Source organism: Symphalangus syndactylus, chromosome 17 (assembly GCF_028878055.3).
Source record: "Symphalangus syndactylus isolate Jambi chromosome 17, NHGRI_mSymSyn1-v2.1_pri, whole genome shotgun sequence".
Taxonomy (NCBI): Eukaryota; Metazoa; Chordata; class Mammalia; order Primates; family Hylobatidae; genus Symphalangus; species Symphalangus syndactylus.
The window spans coordinates 46087781-46107219 of NC_072439.2; the positions used below are offsets into that span (position 1 = coordinate 46087781).

Here is a 19439-nt window from a genome sequence, read left to right on the forward strand (position 1 = left end):
ACATTCCAAAGTGGAAAACAATTAAAAGCTTGATTTGTCTATTTGAATATCAAGCTAATTTTACAGTGAGATGCCTCTGCTGGGTCTTAGATGCCTCTGCCGGGTTAGGCCCTGAGGGAAGATCATAAGAACCAATTAGCCCAACCTGTGTTATCAGATGGCCATGACAGAGGTGTCTCTTATTTGATTTGCAAGTTATTCTCAAGAAACACTGACCACAGATAAGCATTTTATGATTTTAGCAGTGAGTGATAAATATATATATATATATACACACACTCATATATATATACACACACACATAGATATATATACATATATATACATATGATAACAGTGATCATGCTTAAACACTCCTATGGGACTATTTTCTATAGAGGCTTCATAGTTGAAGGATTTTGCAATTCCTTAATTTCCTTAAAGTTCAAAATCTAATAGAAAAGACAATACTGAAGATAAAATCATTCCCCAAGTAAGATGGTAAAGCTTCTGAATTTAATAAGTCTCACTGCAATCCGCAAAATGTATTTCTTACAATGCATCCCATAGCTGTGTGAATACATCACACTGGTATGCAATCCCCACATGGTTAGTAAGATTCCAAGATTCAAAACTTGAGTTTCAGGGTTCAAATCCCATTTATTAACTTAATGATCTTGGATAATTACTCCACCATACTCTGCCTTAGTTTCCTTGTCTGGGTAACAGGAATTCTGATAGTAATTACCGTCTACATCATAGGGTTATTGCCATGAGGATTAGATGAGCTAATCCACCCTAAATGCTTAGCACAGTCTCTAGCACATAGGAAGTACCCTATAAATGTAAATGAGGTTAACATTATAAGAATAGAAACCATACTATAAATCATTTTAAGACAGGTTTTAAATTTTAACTTTTGTCAGCAGATCCCTGCTCCCATCCCCCACAATGAGGCACTGAGACACGCTTCTAAAATGACTTTTAAGTAAAAGATCATGTGGTAAAGACACAGGTTGACATACCAAGTCCAATTCTATTCATACAAAATAATTTCCTGCTGTTGATTAAAACCGTTATCTCCTGAAATATCTTTTCTAAACACTAAACCCTCAAAAGACGTTAACTTCTCAGACTCTAGCGGAGTTCAGCAAATTAGAAGCCACCATCATTATGCAGCTTACTCACTAACAAAATGCCACTTAATGAACTTCTGATAGTGTTTCTTGTCCACAGATTGATAAGAGTTTAATGCAAAACCACATCATTTCCTATTTTTGTTTCATTTCCTTCAAAGTGAAACATAATTTCTTCTTGGTCCTGGAGTAAAAACTTCTGGATTAATTAAGCAAACAGTTACCAGAAATGCAATTTAAGAAAGATATAATTTCAGGGTAGTCAAAAAACACAAAACATCTGTGTGGTGTTTGTTAATACATAAAAATAACCTGATATATAAAGTGTATGCCACCTAAGTGGAAAATTGAGTCCCTAACTAGAAGTGCAAACGGAAATCATCGTTGATTCTGTTAGTACTGTGGTTTTAAGTCCAGATAGAAAAATTTTAAGAACTGTGACACCACGGCTTTCTTTAGTCTTGGCCAGAGGTCACAAACTTCTTGGCATAGATATGTTGTTTGGCCAATACAGTATTTGAAAAATTACTTGACTCAAAAATCTGTAGGTGGGCCATACCCTCTATTTCCCTGACAGGCTCTTAAAGCCGTTTTATTTTGCAAACCCTGGTCTAGGCCCATCTTTACAGAGAAGAGATCAAACAATAATTATTAGTTAAATGGGTATCTCCCTCTCGATGGCCCGATGGTCCAGAGACTTGGAGATTAAGGATACTAATAGTTATATACAGAAATTCTTCTAATGCGCTTGTTAGGTTCATTTTAAATATATAGTTTCAGTATATGTATCTAGCAGTGGCTAATTTGTTGAGGACTGCTGAGCTAAGGTGTTAAAATTCACCTACAGCTGGATACCAAAAGAAGTCAGAAAATTGAGAATTTTTAAAAACATGTTTTTGGGGTATGAAAGTTTGCACTGAAGTCCAAATTTTACATTATTTTCAAAAAATTAATAACATTCTGTCAATGGTAGTTTTCTTCACATAAAAGGAAGTGAATTTACTCAATGCAATAGTTAGAGAAACTAGTTTCTACTAATACATTTTAATGGATATTTATGTATATACACACACACAGAGACAAACACACATATACACATACTCAGAGCAGGGACCGACCCAGCTGTTGCTCTCATTCTTTTCAGTTCTGTCATACTTCCTGGGAGATTCTATTCCACTTACAAATTAAGCCTGAGTCCAGGGCCAAACAAGAGAACACTGGAGTGGGTTTCCTAAAGCATTAGTTCATATATCGCTCCAAAGTTGTTAGGCTCTAAGCACTGATGAGGTACAAGCTAGCTGGCATTAGAGTCCAAATGTTACTATTAAGCGTTCTTTTAAATTAACACGGAGGAATGCTTCCATTCAGACGGCCCTGGTAAGTACACCCTTGCTTCCAGCTTCTTCTTCAGAACATAAATACAAGGCACCTTGCAGTGAATTTGCTTCTGGGGGTGGTGCCCCTGAACTCTCCTGGATTAGTCTTTCTGAAGGTTCTGGAGAATTCTCCCTCCATCTTGGACTTGAGTGCTGTTGGGGGACGTCCCATATTGAAGGACATGGAGAAGGGAAACCCAGAGCAGACCGTGAGAGGGGATCCTCTTGAAGACCTACTTCTTGGATACACCTGTTGGAAAGCACTTCCTTTTCTTTGGAATTCCGCCATTTCATCCTTCTGTTCTGAAACCAAATTTTCACCTATTGACAAAATAATTGCACAAAATGATCACTTATTCCAGGTTATTTTACTTCAGCATTTTAAACTGTAATTGCTTCTACTATCCCTTCTACAGAATACCTTATTATGAGAGCCAACCTCAAAAAGTCCTTGTGGCTTTTCACATGGGCTTCTTCAAAAATATCCCGTTGTATTTTATTTTATTTTATTATTATTAATTTTTGCGATGGGCTCTCTCTCTGTCACCCTGGTGCAATCTCAGCTCACTGCAACCTCCGCCACCCAGGCTCAAGCAATCCTCCCACCTCAGCTTCCTGAGTAGCTAGGATGACAGGCATGCACCACCACAACCAGCTAATTTTTATGTTTTTTTTTGTAGAGACGGGGTTTCATCATGTTGCCCAGGCTGGTCTTGAACTCCTGAGCTCAAACAATCTGTCCTCCTTGGCCTCCAAAAGTGCTGAGATTACAGGCGTGAGCCACTATGCCCTGCCAAAAGTATCTTAATCTAATGTCCCCATACACACATTTGAAACAAAACAACTGTGATAAATTGGTTACACCCTGTAAGTCTGATAGCTTTCAAAATTCATTTAACTCTTAGATATTTTAAAACATCATCTAGTCTGTGCTGAATTATTTATTCAAAGGAAATATATGGGCTAGTATTAGCATTTGAGTGTTTATTTTGTGCCAGGCATCAGGCTATGCACTCGGGATGGATTTTATAATTTGATCCTCACAATGGCTGTAAGAAGTCCTCATTTCACATGTTAAAAAAACTGAAGTTTGGAGAGATTAGCTTATGGTCACACAGCTAGTGAAATGGAAGCACTGAGACTAGAATCCATGACTGTCTGATTCCAGGGCCCAGGCTCTTATAAACATTCAGACCTCATCAGGAGCTTTCTGAGACTAAATTAAGAATCCATTTTGTAATGCTTTGATAAATTACAGGCTTTATACAGTTTCCAAGTCTTGATTACTCCCAGGATTTATCAAACTGTAAGAATTAGGCTCAATAAATAATAACTAATTGTAATTAAGCCAAAAGTGCTTATGATGGTGGTTCCTAATTTGAACCATACCTTCCTCCAACCCATGCCACTTGAGTCTTTATTACCAACCTCCCTCTTTATACACTGTGTAGTCAACTGTGCCTGAGCTGAAAACTTCACAACTGGTTTCCTGGAATCTTAAAAGCCAATCATGTCTTTTCCTGTGTATTGCATCACATCCTTACACTAACAATTTAGTTGATTTCTACTTTTAAAACAAAAACTAGAAAATTTTTACCCAAAGAAATAATTATTATAGTATATCAACCAAGTATTTCTCTCAGTAAAGAAAAAAATTTTATCTAAGGCTCTCATTCCAGATTGGCAAAACAATTTCTTCATTCTTTTTACTTGATTGGCAATGTTCAAAATGGCAACAAAAGAAATCCACCCCAGGCAATTCAGTACAAAAGACTGTCATCTCAGTCACAACACCATGATTAAGGCTTTTCATACGAAAACAGAACTAATGTGCACACACCAGAGCAGTTGGTTCTACTCATGAACTCATTCATTGTTTGCAGTGGGCATTTATTCCTAGAAAGCATGCCAAGTATTTCTAATGGGTTTTCACTGAGACAGTTTTTTGTTCTCATTAGTGATTCTTGCCTTTGTCATCACATTCGTTATTTCCTCTTCTCTTAGCTTTTCTGTATATCTATAAATATTTGCTGTTAAGTGATATCTCAAAGAAAAAATACATAAAAGGAGTTTCTTCACAATCAATGGTGTTGAGACAAATGCATATTTGGGGAGTAACATAAAAGTTCTACCTCTCGAGAAATGCAAAAACAAATTCCAGATAGACTAAATAGCTAAATATAAAAACAAAACTGCAAAAGTTTTAAATGAAAATAGAGATTATCATGACAGTCTTGGGGAGACGAATGTTTTCATAAGCATGACATAAAACAGAGGATACATGGAAAAGATAAAAAGGAGCTGAATACATAAAAGTGAGAAATTTCTGTATAAACATATGAAAAAGCCAAAAACTACCCAACAAAACTAAAAGCAAGAAATCGAAATGATATTTGTACACCCATATTCGCAGCAGCATTATTCACAATAGCCAAAAATGGGAAGCAACCAAGCATCTAGAAACAGATAAATGGATAAATAAAATGTGGTACATACATACAAAGGAATACTATTCAGCCTTGAAAAGGAAGGAAATTCTGGCACATGCTACAACAGAAATGAACCTTGAAGATACTATGCTAAGTAAAACCGGCCAGGATAAAAGTACAAATGCCATATTATTCCACTCATATGAGAGCCTTAGAATAGTCATTAACAGAAACATAAAGTAGAATAGTGGGTGCCAGGAGGTGGGGGAGGGGGGAATGGTGAGTTATTGTTTAATGGATAGAGTTTCAGTTTTACAAGATGAAAAAATTTCTGGAGATGAATGGTGGTGATGGTTTCACAACAGTGTCAGTGTACTTAATGTCACTGAACTGAACACTTAAAAAAAGGTTAAAATGATAAATTCTGCTATGCATATTTTACCTCAATAAAAAAAAGCCACAAACTTAGAAAGGACTTTTGCAACATCTGAAACAGGAAAAATATACTAACCATAATATTCCAAAATTCTTGACTAACAGCCAAAGTATTGCTACATATCAATAAAAAGACAATATGATAGAAAAAAAGATGCAGCCATGAAAAGGCCAATTCACAGACTACAAATGGCCAATACAACAATTAAAAGCCCCTCACGTTCTGGTAGTTAGGAAAATTCAAATTGAAAAATAACAAATAGCATTGCCCATGAGCGTGGCAACATTTTTAAAATCATAAATGGTGCAGGTTTTGCAAAAAGGGACTACTTGTTAGTAAGAGTGAAATTTTCATATGTCAGTATCTAATTTGATACAATAAAAGGAATTTTTAATCTGCTACATTTTAAATGTACATACACTTTTACACATAAATCCCACTCACACTCTCTTCTTACAAAATATTTTTGAAGTGCATAAAAATTTGTGATAGTGATAATTGGAAGTAACTTAAAATTGAGGATGGTGAAATGATGGTCTGTTACAAAAGACAAAAAAAATGAAGTAGATCTGTATGTACTGACATGGAAGGAAGCAATCCATAATATTCAAAAAGGAAAAAAGCACTAAACAATACAAATACACATTATCAGTAGCATTATTCATAATAGCCCAAAACTGGGAACAATACACATGCCCACCATCAGTAAATGGATGAACTGTGGTGTACTACATGATGGTAGTACTACACAGCAATGAATACACATGAGCTTTTACTACATACAACATGAAGATTCTCACAAACATACTGTTAAGTAAAAGAAGCATATATGATTCTATTCACATAAATTACTGAATGATACTTTTTTAATTTGTTAATAGCTTTATTGAGGCTATAATTCACATACCATACAATTTACCCATTTAAAATGTACAATTCAATGGTTTTCATATATTCACAGATAATGCAACCATCACCAATTTTAGAATATTTTCATCACCTCAAAAGGAAATCCCACACCCTTTAGCTATCTCTTTTCTATTCCCTGTTTCCCCCAGCCCTAAGCAGATTCATCTACTTTCTGTCTGTATAGATTTCCCCATTCTGGACTTTCAAATTAACAGAATCATATAATATGTGGTCCTTGTAACTGAGTTCTTTCACTCAGTATATTTTCAAGGTTCATCCATGTTGCAGCATTATCAGTAAGTACTTCATTCTTTTTTATGGGCAAATAATATTCCACTATACGGATATACCACATTTTGTCTACACACTGCATACTACTACTTATATAAAAGTACAAAAAGAGGCATAACTAAGAAGTTAGAAGTTACGATAGAGGATAACCTTGGAAGGAGCAGATAGTGAGTGGGAGGAGATACTTGGGGGATCTTCTGGCTTCTACTGCTAGATCTGTGAGCTGGATATACAGGTGATTTGTACTGTTCTTTACAAAATGTCAAAGTACATGCATAGTATGATTAGACTTTTATGTATGTATATGTATATATATATATGTATATATATACACACACACACAAGTCTCAGCTTCTTCACTTGTAAAACAGAGGTAGTAAAAGTAGCTACTTCATAAAAATTTTGTAAGGATTAATTGACATCAAATGTAAGGCGCATGGTAAGCATGCAAGTGTTTGTGTTATTATATGTTCATGCATATACAACACATATATAAATTTATTTTTAAAATAATACATGATGTGTCAAAAATTCAAACAAGTGCCATTTGTAAATGACAGAAGTAACCAAGGAATTGGATTCAAGCAGAGTAAGATGAGTTTTCACTTTTATCTTTACAGGTTTCCTTTTTAATTGAATTTACCATAATAAATACCATGTAATTGATATATTTACAAATAAGAGAATGTTAAATTACTTCCGAGATGCTGTAATTGATATATTGATATATTTACAAATAAGACTGATATATTTACAAATTGTAATTGTAATGTTATAATTGATATAATACAATTGTGTAATTGATACATTTGTGTAATGGATATATTTACAAATAAGAAAATGTTAAATTACTTCTGAGATACTCTACCAAATTCAATAAGACAAAAAGTACTCACTCCTGAGGCACTGAATTTTAAACACAATATAATTAACTATGTAAAACCATGTGCCTATGGATAAGAACCACAAGATGGCAAGCAAATAGGAAAATAGTTGTTTTTAGGCAGGAGGAGAGATTGTGGTCATACCCCACAATTTTTATATATGGCTGTTGCATTCTCTTTTCAAAAGTCTCTTTAGGGGACCACAATATGTACTATCACAGATTTTCACAATTTCTCAGAGCACTGTCAGATGAAACTTAGCTACTTTCCACTGCTTTCCATCTTTTAACATCTACTTCAAATTTCAACTCAAACAGAGGCTCTCCAAACTCCCAAACCTGCCTGTTTTCTCCCTTCTGACTATAGGAGCTTCTTACACCAGTGAGATGCAGGCCAGGCCCACTGAGCTGCCCTGATGTCCTCTCTCAGGCCCAACAGCTCCTCTGAGATCAGAGAGTTCCACCACTAGACTTTCCAGGACTAGTATATGGACCAATCACACAGCTGTCCTTTGCAGAGATGAGGATCAACATAAGGCTTCAGAGAGATAAGTAACTTTGAGAACTGCCGATCCCCTTATTGGGCAGTATATCTAACCTACCACATGATACTGTCTATATTATTATATAGTTTTATCAGACTTTTTATGAGCTTCCATGGGGTGTGGAAGCTTCTGAGGTGCACAGACTGTGTCTTATTCAGTATTTATCAATATTCCCTGTTATTGCCTACCTACCACAGTGTCTTGCACACAACAGACCATCAAGATCTGGCCGCTGATTTATCTGTTATATAAACAAAACTGCTTTGTGATATAGACAGAATTCCTATATTTGTTTCTGTTTTATTTAAGTGAGAAACTGAGGCACAGAACAACCAATTAAGGTTATGGACTCATTAGTATTACACAGTGAGGAGAGCACAGACTGACTAATATAGGCCAATTACCCTCTACCACACCTTGTGCAGCTTCCTACTGCTTGACAAAGTTAGGGCAAGCAGCTTGTGAAGACAACCCTAGGGTCAAGGAGAGTTTAGTCCAATAATAACTGTTTTTGTTTGTTTTGAGATGGAGTCTTGCACTGTCGCCCAGGCTGGAGCACAGTGGCGTGAACTCGGCTCACTGCAAACTCTGCCTCCTGGGTTCACGCCATTCTCCTGCCTCAGCCTCCTGAGTAGCTGGGACTACAGGAGCCCGCCACCTCGCCCAGCAAACTTTTTTGTATTTTTAGTAGAGTCAGGGTTTCCCCGCGTTAGCCAGGATGGTCTCGATCTCCTGACCTCATGATCCGCCCACCTCACCCTCCCAAAATTCTGGGATTACAGGTGTGAGCCACCGTGCCCGGCCAATAACTGGTTTTAATAAGGTCCAAAATTAACCACCAGGTCACCTGTAGTGAGGAACAACAGTAGAGCATGGTGGTTAGAACAGAGCCTCCTCTAACCCTTTAGTCCCTTTATATTAATTCAAAAAATCCAGGCAGATGTAGGCCTGCAACAGAAAACTCAACCTGGCAAACAGAGTTTATGCTGCATTTCAGCCACCACTACCCCTTTTGGCCAGACGCCTTTGTACAGTGAATTCTATGCACAACTGTACATGGTATTTTTAGGTTAAAGAGAACACAAACTCCAGAGTTAAGCTGTCTAAGGTGGGAGCCTACCTCCAAAACCTCCATGATATAGGACCTATGTTCAGTTTCTTCTTTTTTCATTTAGAAAACGGGGATTATTATAGTGTGTATTTCACATGACAATTATAAGGAGGGTTAAATAGGAAACTTCTAGTGCCTTATGATATTATTTGTAATAAGTAGGCCAAACTTTAAATGGAGTATTATACAACTCCAAAAGCTAGAAAGTCCCATTCACAATTATATGAAACCTCAATGAACAAGAAAGGTATGTAAGTGCTGCAAATGTGAAACTGCTTAATTGTACTTGACATAAACCCAAAGAACAAAATCATGAAACCCATTAAGAAGGATTCATGAATCACTCATTCATGCTTCGATTTTGGATTGGAAGTGAAAAGAAAGATAGTAAAAGTGGTTCCTGCTTTTTGAAGAATTATTTACCTGTTTCTCTGAACACAGAGGAAATGATTTATAATGTAATTACCACATCCTTAGCATTTCTCTTCATTTGAAAATAAAGTAATAGAATGGCAAAAACCTAGACCTCTCAGCAAATGGACCTATTTCCAAATAGGAAAGGGGACATATATCTCCACCCACTAAAAAATTATGAAAAGCATTTCAAGAACACCTCAGGCTCTAGCACCATGCCTGGTGTAAGACATATTTGCCAAATAAATGGATTCCATTGTGTGCCTTAAGAAATCAGAAGCAGCTGCCTATGGCCCACCACCCTGAACACAACTGATTTCATCTGATCTCAGAAGAAATCAGAGGCAGTAGACATCTTCCTGCTCATTAGTACCTGTGATTCCTTTAGTCCCAAGTTGATGGCAAGTTTCTTTCGGTCTGTTTTGCTGATATATTTCTGTTTCTGAAACATTTTCTCCAGAGCCTTTCTCTGGTCCTCAGAAAAGACAGCTCTTCTTAAAATGCCCCTCCGAGCTTTGGAATTAGAGTCCTGTGTCAGGAGAGGCAGCACGCTCTCTTCTCCTAGAGTTGAGGGAAAAAGATACAAAAGCCCAGTTAGCTTTAGAAAGAAGTCAGTCTTTCTAGGACAATACGGTATCCTCCTACTCTGTACTATGGCCAAATGACCTCATTTCAACCCTGCTCACTTAAAGCAGTACTTCCTAACTTATTTTTGGCTATGGACCCTGATATGTCCCCACCCAAATCTCATCTTGAATTGTAATCCCCATGTGCTGAGGGAGGGACCTCGTGGGAGGTAACTGAATCATGAGGGTGGTTCCCCCATGCTGTTCTCATGAAAGTGAATGAGGTCTCACAAGATCTGATGGTTTTGTGAGGGGCTTTTCCCCACTTTGCTCTGCAGTTCTCTCATTCTTCTCCTTCCTGCTGCCATGTGAAGAAGGATGTGCTTGCTTCCCCTTCTGCCATGATTGTCAGTTTCCTAAGGCCTCCCAGCCATGCTGAACTGTGAGTCAATTAAACCTCTTTCTTTTATAAACTACCCAGTCTCAGGTGTGTCTTAATTAGCAGCATGAGAACAGACTAATACAGACGCCTTTGAGAATCTGATAAATACTATTTGCTCCCCATTGTAGGGGAAATGTACATTTGCTTGTCCTCCCAAATTTGCATGCCACATCAGACAGCCCAAGGTCCCAGCTCACAAAGCCCCAATACGGATTAAGTAGTAGGTAGTTTAAATACTTCATTTTTCTCTAATTCTTTATTTGTTTATTTATTCATTTTTTCAACAAAATTTTGAACACTTACCATATGCCAGACACTCTGCTCAATATTACACATTGAGAAGTAAGACAGATACGTTTAATTGCCCTCATTACCTGTAAAATATGGTGGAAGGACATTTATTGAACTAGCATCACAAATGTGTTGTATTCCTAAGGAGGGAGATTTGGGAACTCAAAACAAGGGGTCTGACATAAACCTGGGATAGGGAAAGCTTGAAAAAGTCAGAGATGTTTAATCTGAGAAGAGAAGAGAGAACTGAAGGGCTCTCAGTTACTCCCCTACAATTCCATTGATCATCAACTCCTTGAGGTCAGAGACATTTGCTACTCTTTCTGCCTTTTTGTGCCTAGCACAATACTGGTTCCTATGCTCTGAGAGTTTACAGGCTTTCATGGTTCATTCACTCATTCTGCTTCCCAGATGTGGCAGGCAGAGCAATGGCTCTCAGAGATGTCCATGTCCTAATCCCCAGAACCTGTGAATATGTTATGTTACATGACAAGAGGAATTAAGGTTGCAAATAGATTAAAGTTGCTAATCAACTGACCTTGAGATGAAGAGTGTATCCTGTATTATCCAGGTGGGACCAATGTAATCATAAGATTCCTTATAAGTGGAAGAGGGACGCAAATTAGGAGGTCCTAGTCAGAGAGAGATTTCAAGATGCTACTTTCTTGCTTTGAGGTTGGAGGAAGAGGCCAGAAGCCAAGGAATACAGGCAGCCTCAAGAAGCTGGAAAAGACAAGGAAACAGATTCTCCCCAGAGCCTACACAAGGAACACACCCCTGCTTGATTTTAGCCCTATGAGACCCATTCCAGGGTCTGACCTCTGTAACTATAAAATAATAAGTACTTGTTGCTTTAAGACACTCAGTTCATGGTAATTTGTTACAGCAACAATAGAAAACTAATACACTGGGTATCAGGCTCACTGAGCCAATTGCTGAAGAAACCAGACAAAGAGCACACGGTTCCCACCCTAAAGGAGCTCACCTTCTTATGGGAGGGGTGACCCATGAACACTCATTCTGTAACACAGCACCAGGAAGGCAGCTACTCTGTAACACAGCACCAGGAAGGCAGCTACTCTGTAACATAGCACCAGGAAGGCAGCTACTCTGTAACACAGCACCAGAAAGGCAGCTACTCTGTAACACAGCACCAGGAAGGCAGCTACTCTGTAACACAGCACCAGAAAGGCAGCTACTCTGTAACATAGCACCAGGAAGGCAGCTACTATGCATTCTGGTGCTTAATAATTATTTACTGAATAAACAAGTAAATGAATGTCATAAGTACTAGAATAGAAACATCTGCAAAGTGCACTGGCATCACAAAGGAGGAAATGATGAGTTCAGAGAAAACAGTCAGGTCGAGTCAAGTCTAAAAGAACAATACTGTTAAAGAGAGGAAGAACCAAAGCCAATTCAAACAGTTACTAGTATGTCTGAAAGCACAAGGAGTAAAGTCTATCCAAGGAAAAGTAAGCAGTCCTCAAGGCTGGGGAAGGGCATAAAGCAGAGGCTGCAAGAGGGCAACCATATCCAGCCTGCAAGTGGGCTTTTTTTGGTCTTGGCATGTTGGTTAAGAATTCTGATTTAGTTGTCCATGTTTAAAAAGCGGGAAGTTTCACATAAAGTCCAGATTTCTGACACCTCTTCAAAGGTAACCACACTGGGCTCAGAGTGAGTAGCAGGTGCCCCTTTTTTAGATGGAACATGTGGCCCCAGTTTGCCACAGCCTTGCTTAGCTTGCTTTTTACCTGCCAGGCCTTTGAAGATATTTGGACCTCTAAAGTGGAATGGAGTCAGACAATAGAGAACTGCAAGGGTTTGGGTAGGTAATGAAGATCAATAGAAGCAGGGCAGGACATAATAATAAACATACACTGAACACCACTGTTAATGCTTACTTTGTGTTAAGCCACTGACATGCATCATTTCATTTAATTCTCACATTGAATCTATGGCATGAATGCTACTATTACTCTCTCCATTTTACAGAAATAAAATGAAACTTAGGAAGGTTAAGTAACTTTGTTCAAGGTCACAAAGCTAGGGTTTCAAACCCAGGAGACAGATACCACAACAAATGTACTAAGCCTACACAATACTGGCATGATCTGATTTGTATTTTAGAAGGAAAATGACAACAAATCTTGTCAATTTGGCTTCTACAATGTGATAGCTTCCTTTTCTATTTGTCTAAAAGATTACAAACATCTCCTGGCTAAGCCCTGGGTTACATCTCATTACAATTCATTCTCACTCCGCAAAACGAACCACTAACTTCTCCCTCTTTCCTTCCAGCTCTGTAACTCTGTATCTCCTTTGAATTGCCATAACCCTGAGATGTCATCAAGCCCAATTATCTATGAAGGTCTACTTTCATTGATGCCCTTCCATTCATCTTCACATAGGATGTTGGTTATTTCCCCTTTTACATCACTAATTATTTGTCTCATGCCAAGATCATATCTTGAAGTCAGACTTTGACAACTAGATTCACTATTCTTTATCAGAGATTTAAGCAGTTTTATGAAATATTGGTCAATAATAAAAATATTCTGAATATCTCAATATGTGCATCTTTTTTCTAAGTGCGTTTCTTCTCCGAACATTCCTTGGTTTGGATATCAGCCCTTACATGCATGACTTAAGGCAAGTTATTTAGTCTCTTCCAGCTGATTTTATAAGGCTGCTCCCAAGATTCAATGAAATAAGATAACAAAATTTCAGTGCTTAGCTCACTAAGGATCCCACAAATCTACTTCACTTCTCATTGTTGGATTTTATTTGTTCTTCAAAAGAATCATATGCCACAGATATCCCTCACTATAGATGAAGACATGTTCAGAGCAGTCAAGGTCCAAAGACACACAAAAGACATAGAGCAAAGCTGGCACCAAGACATTCTGAATTCAAATTAGTGGCTCTTTCCTCTGCATTCTGGCATTCTTAATTTGTAAATGTATCCAATATACAATTATTACAGCAATAAGTATTAAAAATTAGGAGAAAAAATAAATATCCGCTGGTAAAGAAATGCATATGTAAATTATCCACTTGGTAAAATTTTAATGAATCATTAAAGATGAGGACTATGAAGATTAGGCAGCAGCAAAGAAAGTGCTTACACTATGATTTTTTAAAGTATGATATTTAAGATGTATATTATGTTCACAACTAAGCAAAAATGCAGAGAAAAAAATTGAAAAGACAAAAATAAACACAAAATTGTGTTATTGCATTGTAGCATTCTGGACAAATAATTCGTCTCCACTGTCCATGTTTTAAGTTTGGTTGTATTTTCTAATGAAAACAGGCAAGCATTGTAGCAGCCCTTTTGGGAATAACCAGTCACTTACTGAGTTGTTGTTGAGCGATAATCAAAGATGAATCCAATCCATCCTTAAGGTGTTCACAGTCGATAAGCAAAAGTCCAAGAATAATACAGACAGCCACAATACAGTGGGATGAGACCACAGCACAGAAGGCATTAGTGCACCAGATAAGAAGCCACTGAGTTAGGATGGTCAGCAAAGTAGGTCCTAAGAGAGAGCAGCACCTAGAAGAACAGCAATTCCTCTTGTTGGCAATCGAGGGAAAGGCAGGTAGAGTCGAGGGATTAGCATTGGCATGAAGCCAGGCGAAGACAAGTGTGAAACATGGCAGATCTAAGAATCTCACACAACCTAGTATTTCTGGATTGCAGCTTATGACTGGAAAGAACACAGGAGAAAAGCTGGAAAGACAGATTAGGGCCAAGGGTGTCTGAAACAAGTTTAGGTTATAACTTGTGAAGGGAAGCCTTGCAAGAAGGACGTAAGCAACCTAGCATTTTAGAAAGGCAAATGTCCTCTGAGTTAATAAAACCTTTTATGTCTATATACAGAGTCTAAAACAAATTTATGGTAATAGAAAAAATATGTACCCTTTTTTTTTCTAAGTAGAATTTGTATAAGGAAGTCTCAAGATTCTGTTCATTTTGGCTTTTCTTCACCAAGATCTACATGTTAAAATAAAATAGCGGGGAAATAAAACTCATTTAAATGCCCCTAAAACTTTTAATAGCAACCCATAGGTTTTCCTAATAAGTTGTTTTTAAGTAAAGAAAAAGAAGATTCCCATCAAGAAAGTCTACAAATAAATCATTCTCGCCACTGTGATATACATTAACATTTGGGGCATCGTGAGCCCAAACTAGCCCTTGATCTTGAAAGGTGAGACCTGGAGTAAGGGTCAAAGGGTTAACTACTGGGCCTGGTCCTCAAGTTTCAGTGCCCTATAACAAACAAGAACTCAACCAATAGACAAGCAAAAAAATACACCAAAAATAAAGAATATTATATTCTTTCCTTCCTTACTAGTTGTCTGGTTTCTCTGAGCACTGATCTCAATATACAAATCAAGCTTGCTTTCATAAAGTGATGCAACGCGGTTCCTACAAGAAGCATATGACAATGCTGCTATTACTAAACCACCATCGATGCTCCTTCCCATGGCTCACCCACCAGTCTTTTATGTGCAATCTCTGGATCCAACCATAAACATGTTAATGAACCCATACCATTTTCATACCTTCTAAACATACATATAAGCACCTAAATTTTATGTCTCCAAAACACACATCCAACTATTCATAAATTTATGACAAATGTCTGACTTTTATGGAGATTTCCAGGTAAACAAAAATAAACAAATAATATAAAAAGAAACAGATATGGAGAATAAGGCATGTAGCAGAAATGAGGCTTTAAAAGCTGAAGCCACCAATTCAAGGTGCTACAGGCTCTATCAATTCGAGGATATTATTATTATTATGCAGCTTCCACATATATTGGGCTTATATGTGCTCACATATGTGCCAACTACATGCATTATGTCATGTAATCTTTACAACAATCCCTGGAAGAAGAAATTACCACCCCCGTTGTTTACAGGAAAAAAACTAGGCTCTAGAAAGTTAAGTTGTGCAATTAAAGTCACACATCAAAGCAGACGGAGGCAAATCATTGCCTTTGTCAAATTACATCAAAGATTGTCAAAGGTACGAGTGGGCAGAGAAAGAAGTGGGAAAGTGGGAAGAGTTACATTAAAATAGCAGAATGACCCAGAATAGGCTGGGCGCAGTGGCTCGTGCCTGTAATCCCAGCACTTTGGGAGGCAGAAGTGGGCGGATTGCCTGAGGTCAGGAGTTTGAGACCAGCCTGGCCAACATGGTGAAACCCTGTCTCTACTAAAAATACCAAAATTAGCCAGGTGTGGCAGTGCGTGCCCGTTATCCCAGCTACTCAGGAGGCTGAGGCAGGAAGAAGTGCTTGAACCTGGGAGGCACAGGTTGTAGTGAGCCGAGGTCGTGCCACTGCACTCCAGGCTAAACGACAGAGCAAGACTCCATCTTAAAAAATAAAAATAAAAATAAATAAATAAATAAAAATAAAGAATGACCTGGGATAGAAAACTTTTCAAAGTCATGATTCCCTGGATCCTGACATGCTCCCTAATTGCCGTTTCCCCAGCAGCCCTGTGTGAAGGGCCCAGTGAAGGGCGCTACAAATGGAGGTATGCTGTGTGTTCATGATATTGTTAAGGAGGGGAGGGTGGGGGAGACAGAGAAACACAGCATTGGACAATCTAGCGGTCATCATCGCCTCTCCCTATTGCCTCAACTTCCGGAAATCATGACTTAACTCTGAAGACAGGGCAATGGTGTTTGTAGCAGCCAGCAAGCACTACCAAACAAAGACAGACCTTATCCAGTCACTTTCTAAACATCAGACCAAGAGCAAATAGCTGCAGCTCTGGCCTGTCTATCTACACCACTGCAATTCAAAAGCATCTTATACTGTGAACAGCTTGCCAGTAATGTGTGTGATGTTTAGACTCACCAATAACTCATGTTAATCTCTGGATCATTGATCCCATTCAGGCACACTTCCTTAGTCCCATATCCTTTCACCTATTGCTTCAAGAAGCTCTATAAAGGCTTCTGGATCATGCATGTCCAGTGCTACTCTTTGCCCCAGCATAGCTTCCAGCACCTGCCATGGCACTGGCCTTCTCTCTGTTTCTTGTTCTGTTCCAGCCTTTGCTCGCAACCTGGGCTACCCTGAGGTAGGCCAAGGAGTGCTATATAAAGTCGACTTCTAACAAGCCACGTTGTTTAAGGTTTGCTTTCTAAGTTTACAGTTTTTCCATATTAAAAACTAATTCATAACTCAGTATCCCCAGACTTTGTAAGGAAAATGATAGCATAAGTTTATGAAGCACCACTGAATCTAAACCTCTCAAGGCTTTTAGTAAAAAATATGATTATTTCAGGATAACTCAAGCCAAGGGCTACCAATAACACTTTCAGAAACAGAATTCTTTCATCCTTTTACATAGATTCAATAGCTTCTCAGAACTGAAAGGGATAAGAGGTCATTTGTTTAATCCAGGCCTCTCCAACAGGCTAGCTACAACACCATCAGCCTCTATTAACTATTTCCTCAAAAGTAGCTCATTTCAAACCTTGAGTCTGTGTCTCTCCCTCCTGGAGTCAATTTTCCTCAAATAGGGGATGGTTCTTGCCTGTGGGCTCACCTTTTCCTGCTGCAATATTCCTCATAGTTGTGACTTCCTACCTCCTATCTTTCAGGGGCTTCTCTTTCATGAAGAGCTTCCTTACCCTTCTTATTTTCGAGTGTGTGTGTGTGTGTGAGAGAGAGAGAGAGAGAGATGTAATTTTTGCAGATCTGAAGTTCAGAGAGAAAAGACACAGCATTTGCCAAACCTGTGTGATTTAAATTGAAAGTCTATCCTTCTGTTTCTACATAATCTTGTATTTGGGAGTGCCACAAGATAATACTTATCAAACAGCTTGATTTGCTAGAAATCATTCCCTTATAACAAGCCAAAAATTAACTTTCCCTAAGCTCCACTCATTGGTCCCAATTCTACAATTTATATCTATTTGCATACAGTAGACCTGAGTTAAAGAAAACTCTCATGTTCTCCCTAGCGTTTCTCTCCTCCAGGACAAAAATACTCAATTTTTTTTCCAAAATTCCTGACTAGTCATACAGAGTCTTCACTATTTTAAGTTGCCGTATACCTCTTAACCTGGTTTTTATACGAGAGTTTGTTCAATGTACCTTTTAAAGTGGGCCTCCAGAACTGAACAGGTGCAGGCAGTCTGACCATTTCAGAGTCTAGTAATACTCTGATGTCTCTTGTTCTGGATGGTCTATTTCCAAAAGCACAATCCAACAACCATGTATCATTTTGTAGACACATACTGAGCTGACAGTACAACGCTTTCCTGCTTTGTTCTATTCATTCTCCCCCTCCCCTGTTCTTCACTTGTTTTTGGAAACCAAAAATCAGGACTTCATAAGCAGCCCTGTTAGATTTCATGTTATGCTCAGACTAGGGCTACAGACAAGATCAAAGAAAACCACCCCATATTGTTAAGCAGTTACCCTCCCCCACGCATCACCCACCCTTTACTGCTTAAGAACATTTGGGGAGAAAAGGAACTCCATTCCAGGAATATTATTCCAATACTTTCACTGCCTCTCTAGAACTGCTGAATAGAGCCATCAACTTGGAAAATCTATTGTCTTTGAGTCTCTGACTCCTTTAAACATTGTTCTTGGTTGACTGAATGCCATTTATCTATGGAACACCCCTCCCTGTACTTTTGAGAAGTCAACACCTATTCAACTTATTGCACAAACTCGATTATGTTTCAGACAATATAATTAGCCTTCTTTTTATATTAGAAAAAAAATTCTGCATCCCTCTGAAGATCTTACAGTGCTAAGATTAATCCTTATTTAAAAATTGTATGCAGCATTTTGTAGATTTCCACAGATCCTGGTCAGTGTCCTCAGTCCACTGGCCACTCCAGCTGAGAGCAGTAAAAGAGAACACAGAAAGGACAGGTGGTAAGAATACTAATCAGAGCATTCCCCATCTTTGACCATGAAACTCATAGAACCAACCTACATTCACAGTTAGAAAAATAATGTCCCTTCCTTTCTGCCTTCAACACAATCTTAAAAATTCAAACTTGGAGAGTGTATTACGTTTTTTTACGTTTTAACAAGAAGAAGAAGATAGCACAATTATCTTAAAATGTAGAATATAAGTTCATCTGCCAAAAGGCAGAGCAGTTTGTCTCAGAAGAATACTTGGCTCAAATCTTTATAACGCTGCTCCAAACTTAAGCTTTGTCTTTTAAGGCATAAAATTCAAAGGTCAAATTCAAGTTGGGTACTCAAAGATGAAACAAAATAATTATCTGATTAATTCAATTAGCTAGTCTACATCATTAAGATTCCTACACTTTAAGTAATTTTTAAAAAGTCATTATTTACATAATTTCCACAACTTTCCATTTCATGTTATTTGAGAAATATGTTATTTTGAAAAGAACCTTGTGGTTGTAATATCAAAGATTTTCCATACACTGCTTTGGGTGAGGGGAGAACTGTTACCACTGCCTTTTAATTTTTCCCCACCGTTAAGTGTTGTGCTTAAATAGCCTATTAAACTATTTACTATATGTGAGAAGGCCATTGAATGAATGATTGTTACCACATTGCAACAGGAAGTCACTCGTAAATCTAAGAAGTTAACAAGAAAAACTAA

The 19439-nt window shown here is 38.0% G+C and overlaps 1 protein-coding gene across 1 annotated transcript in view; it reads right to left on the minus strand.

Annotated features, from left to right (window-relative positions):
• Positions 1 to 591: 591 nt before the first annotated feature.
• Positions 592 to 19439, minus strand: part of DBX2 (developing brain homeobox 2) — a 37438-nt gene continuing 18590 nt past the window's right edge. Inside the window, exons 3-4 of the mRNA XM_055248042.2 lie at positions 9883 to 10070; positions 592 to 2812 (exon numbers count right to left, since the gene is read on the minus strand). Coding sequence (XP_055104017.1) covers positions 2480 to 2812; positions 9883 to 10070 — 521 coding nt within the window. The 3' untranslated portion in view covers positions 592 to 2479. The remainder of the gene's footprint in view (positions 2813 to 9882; positions 10071 to 19439) is intronic.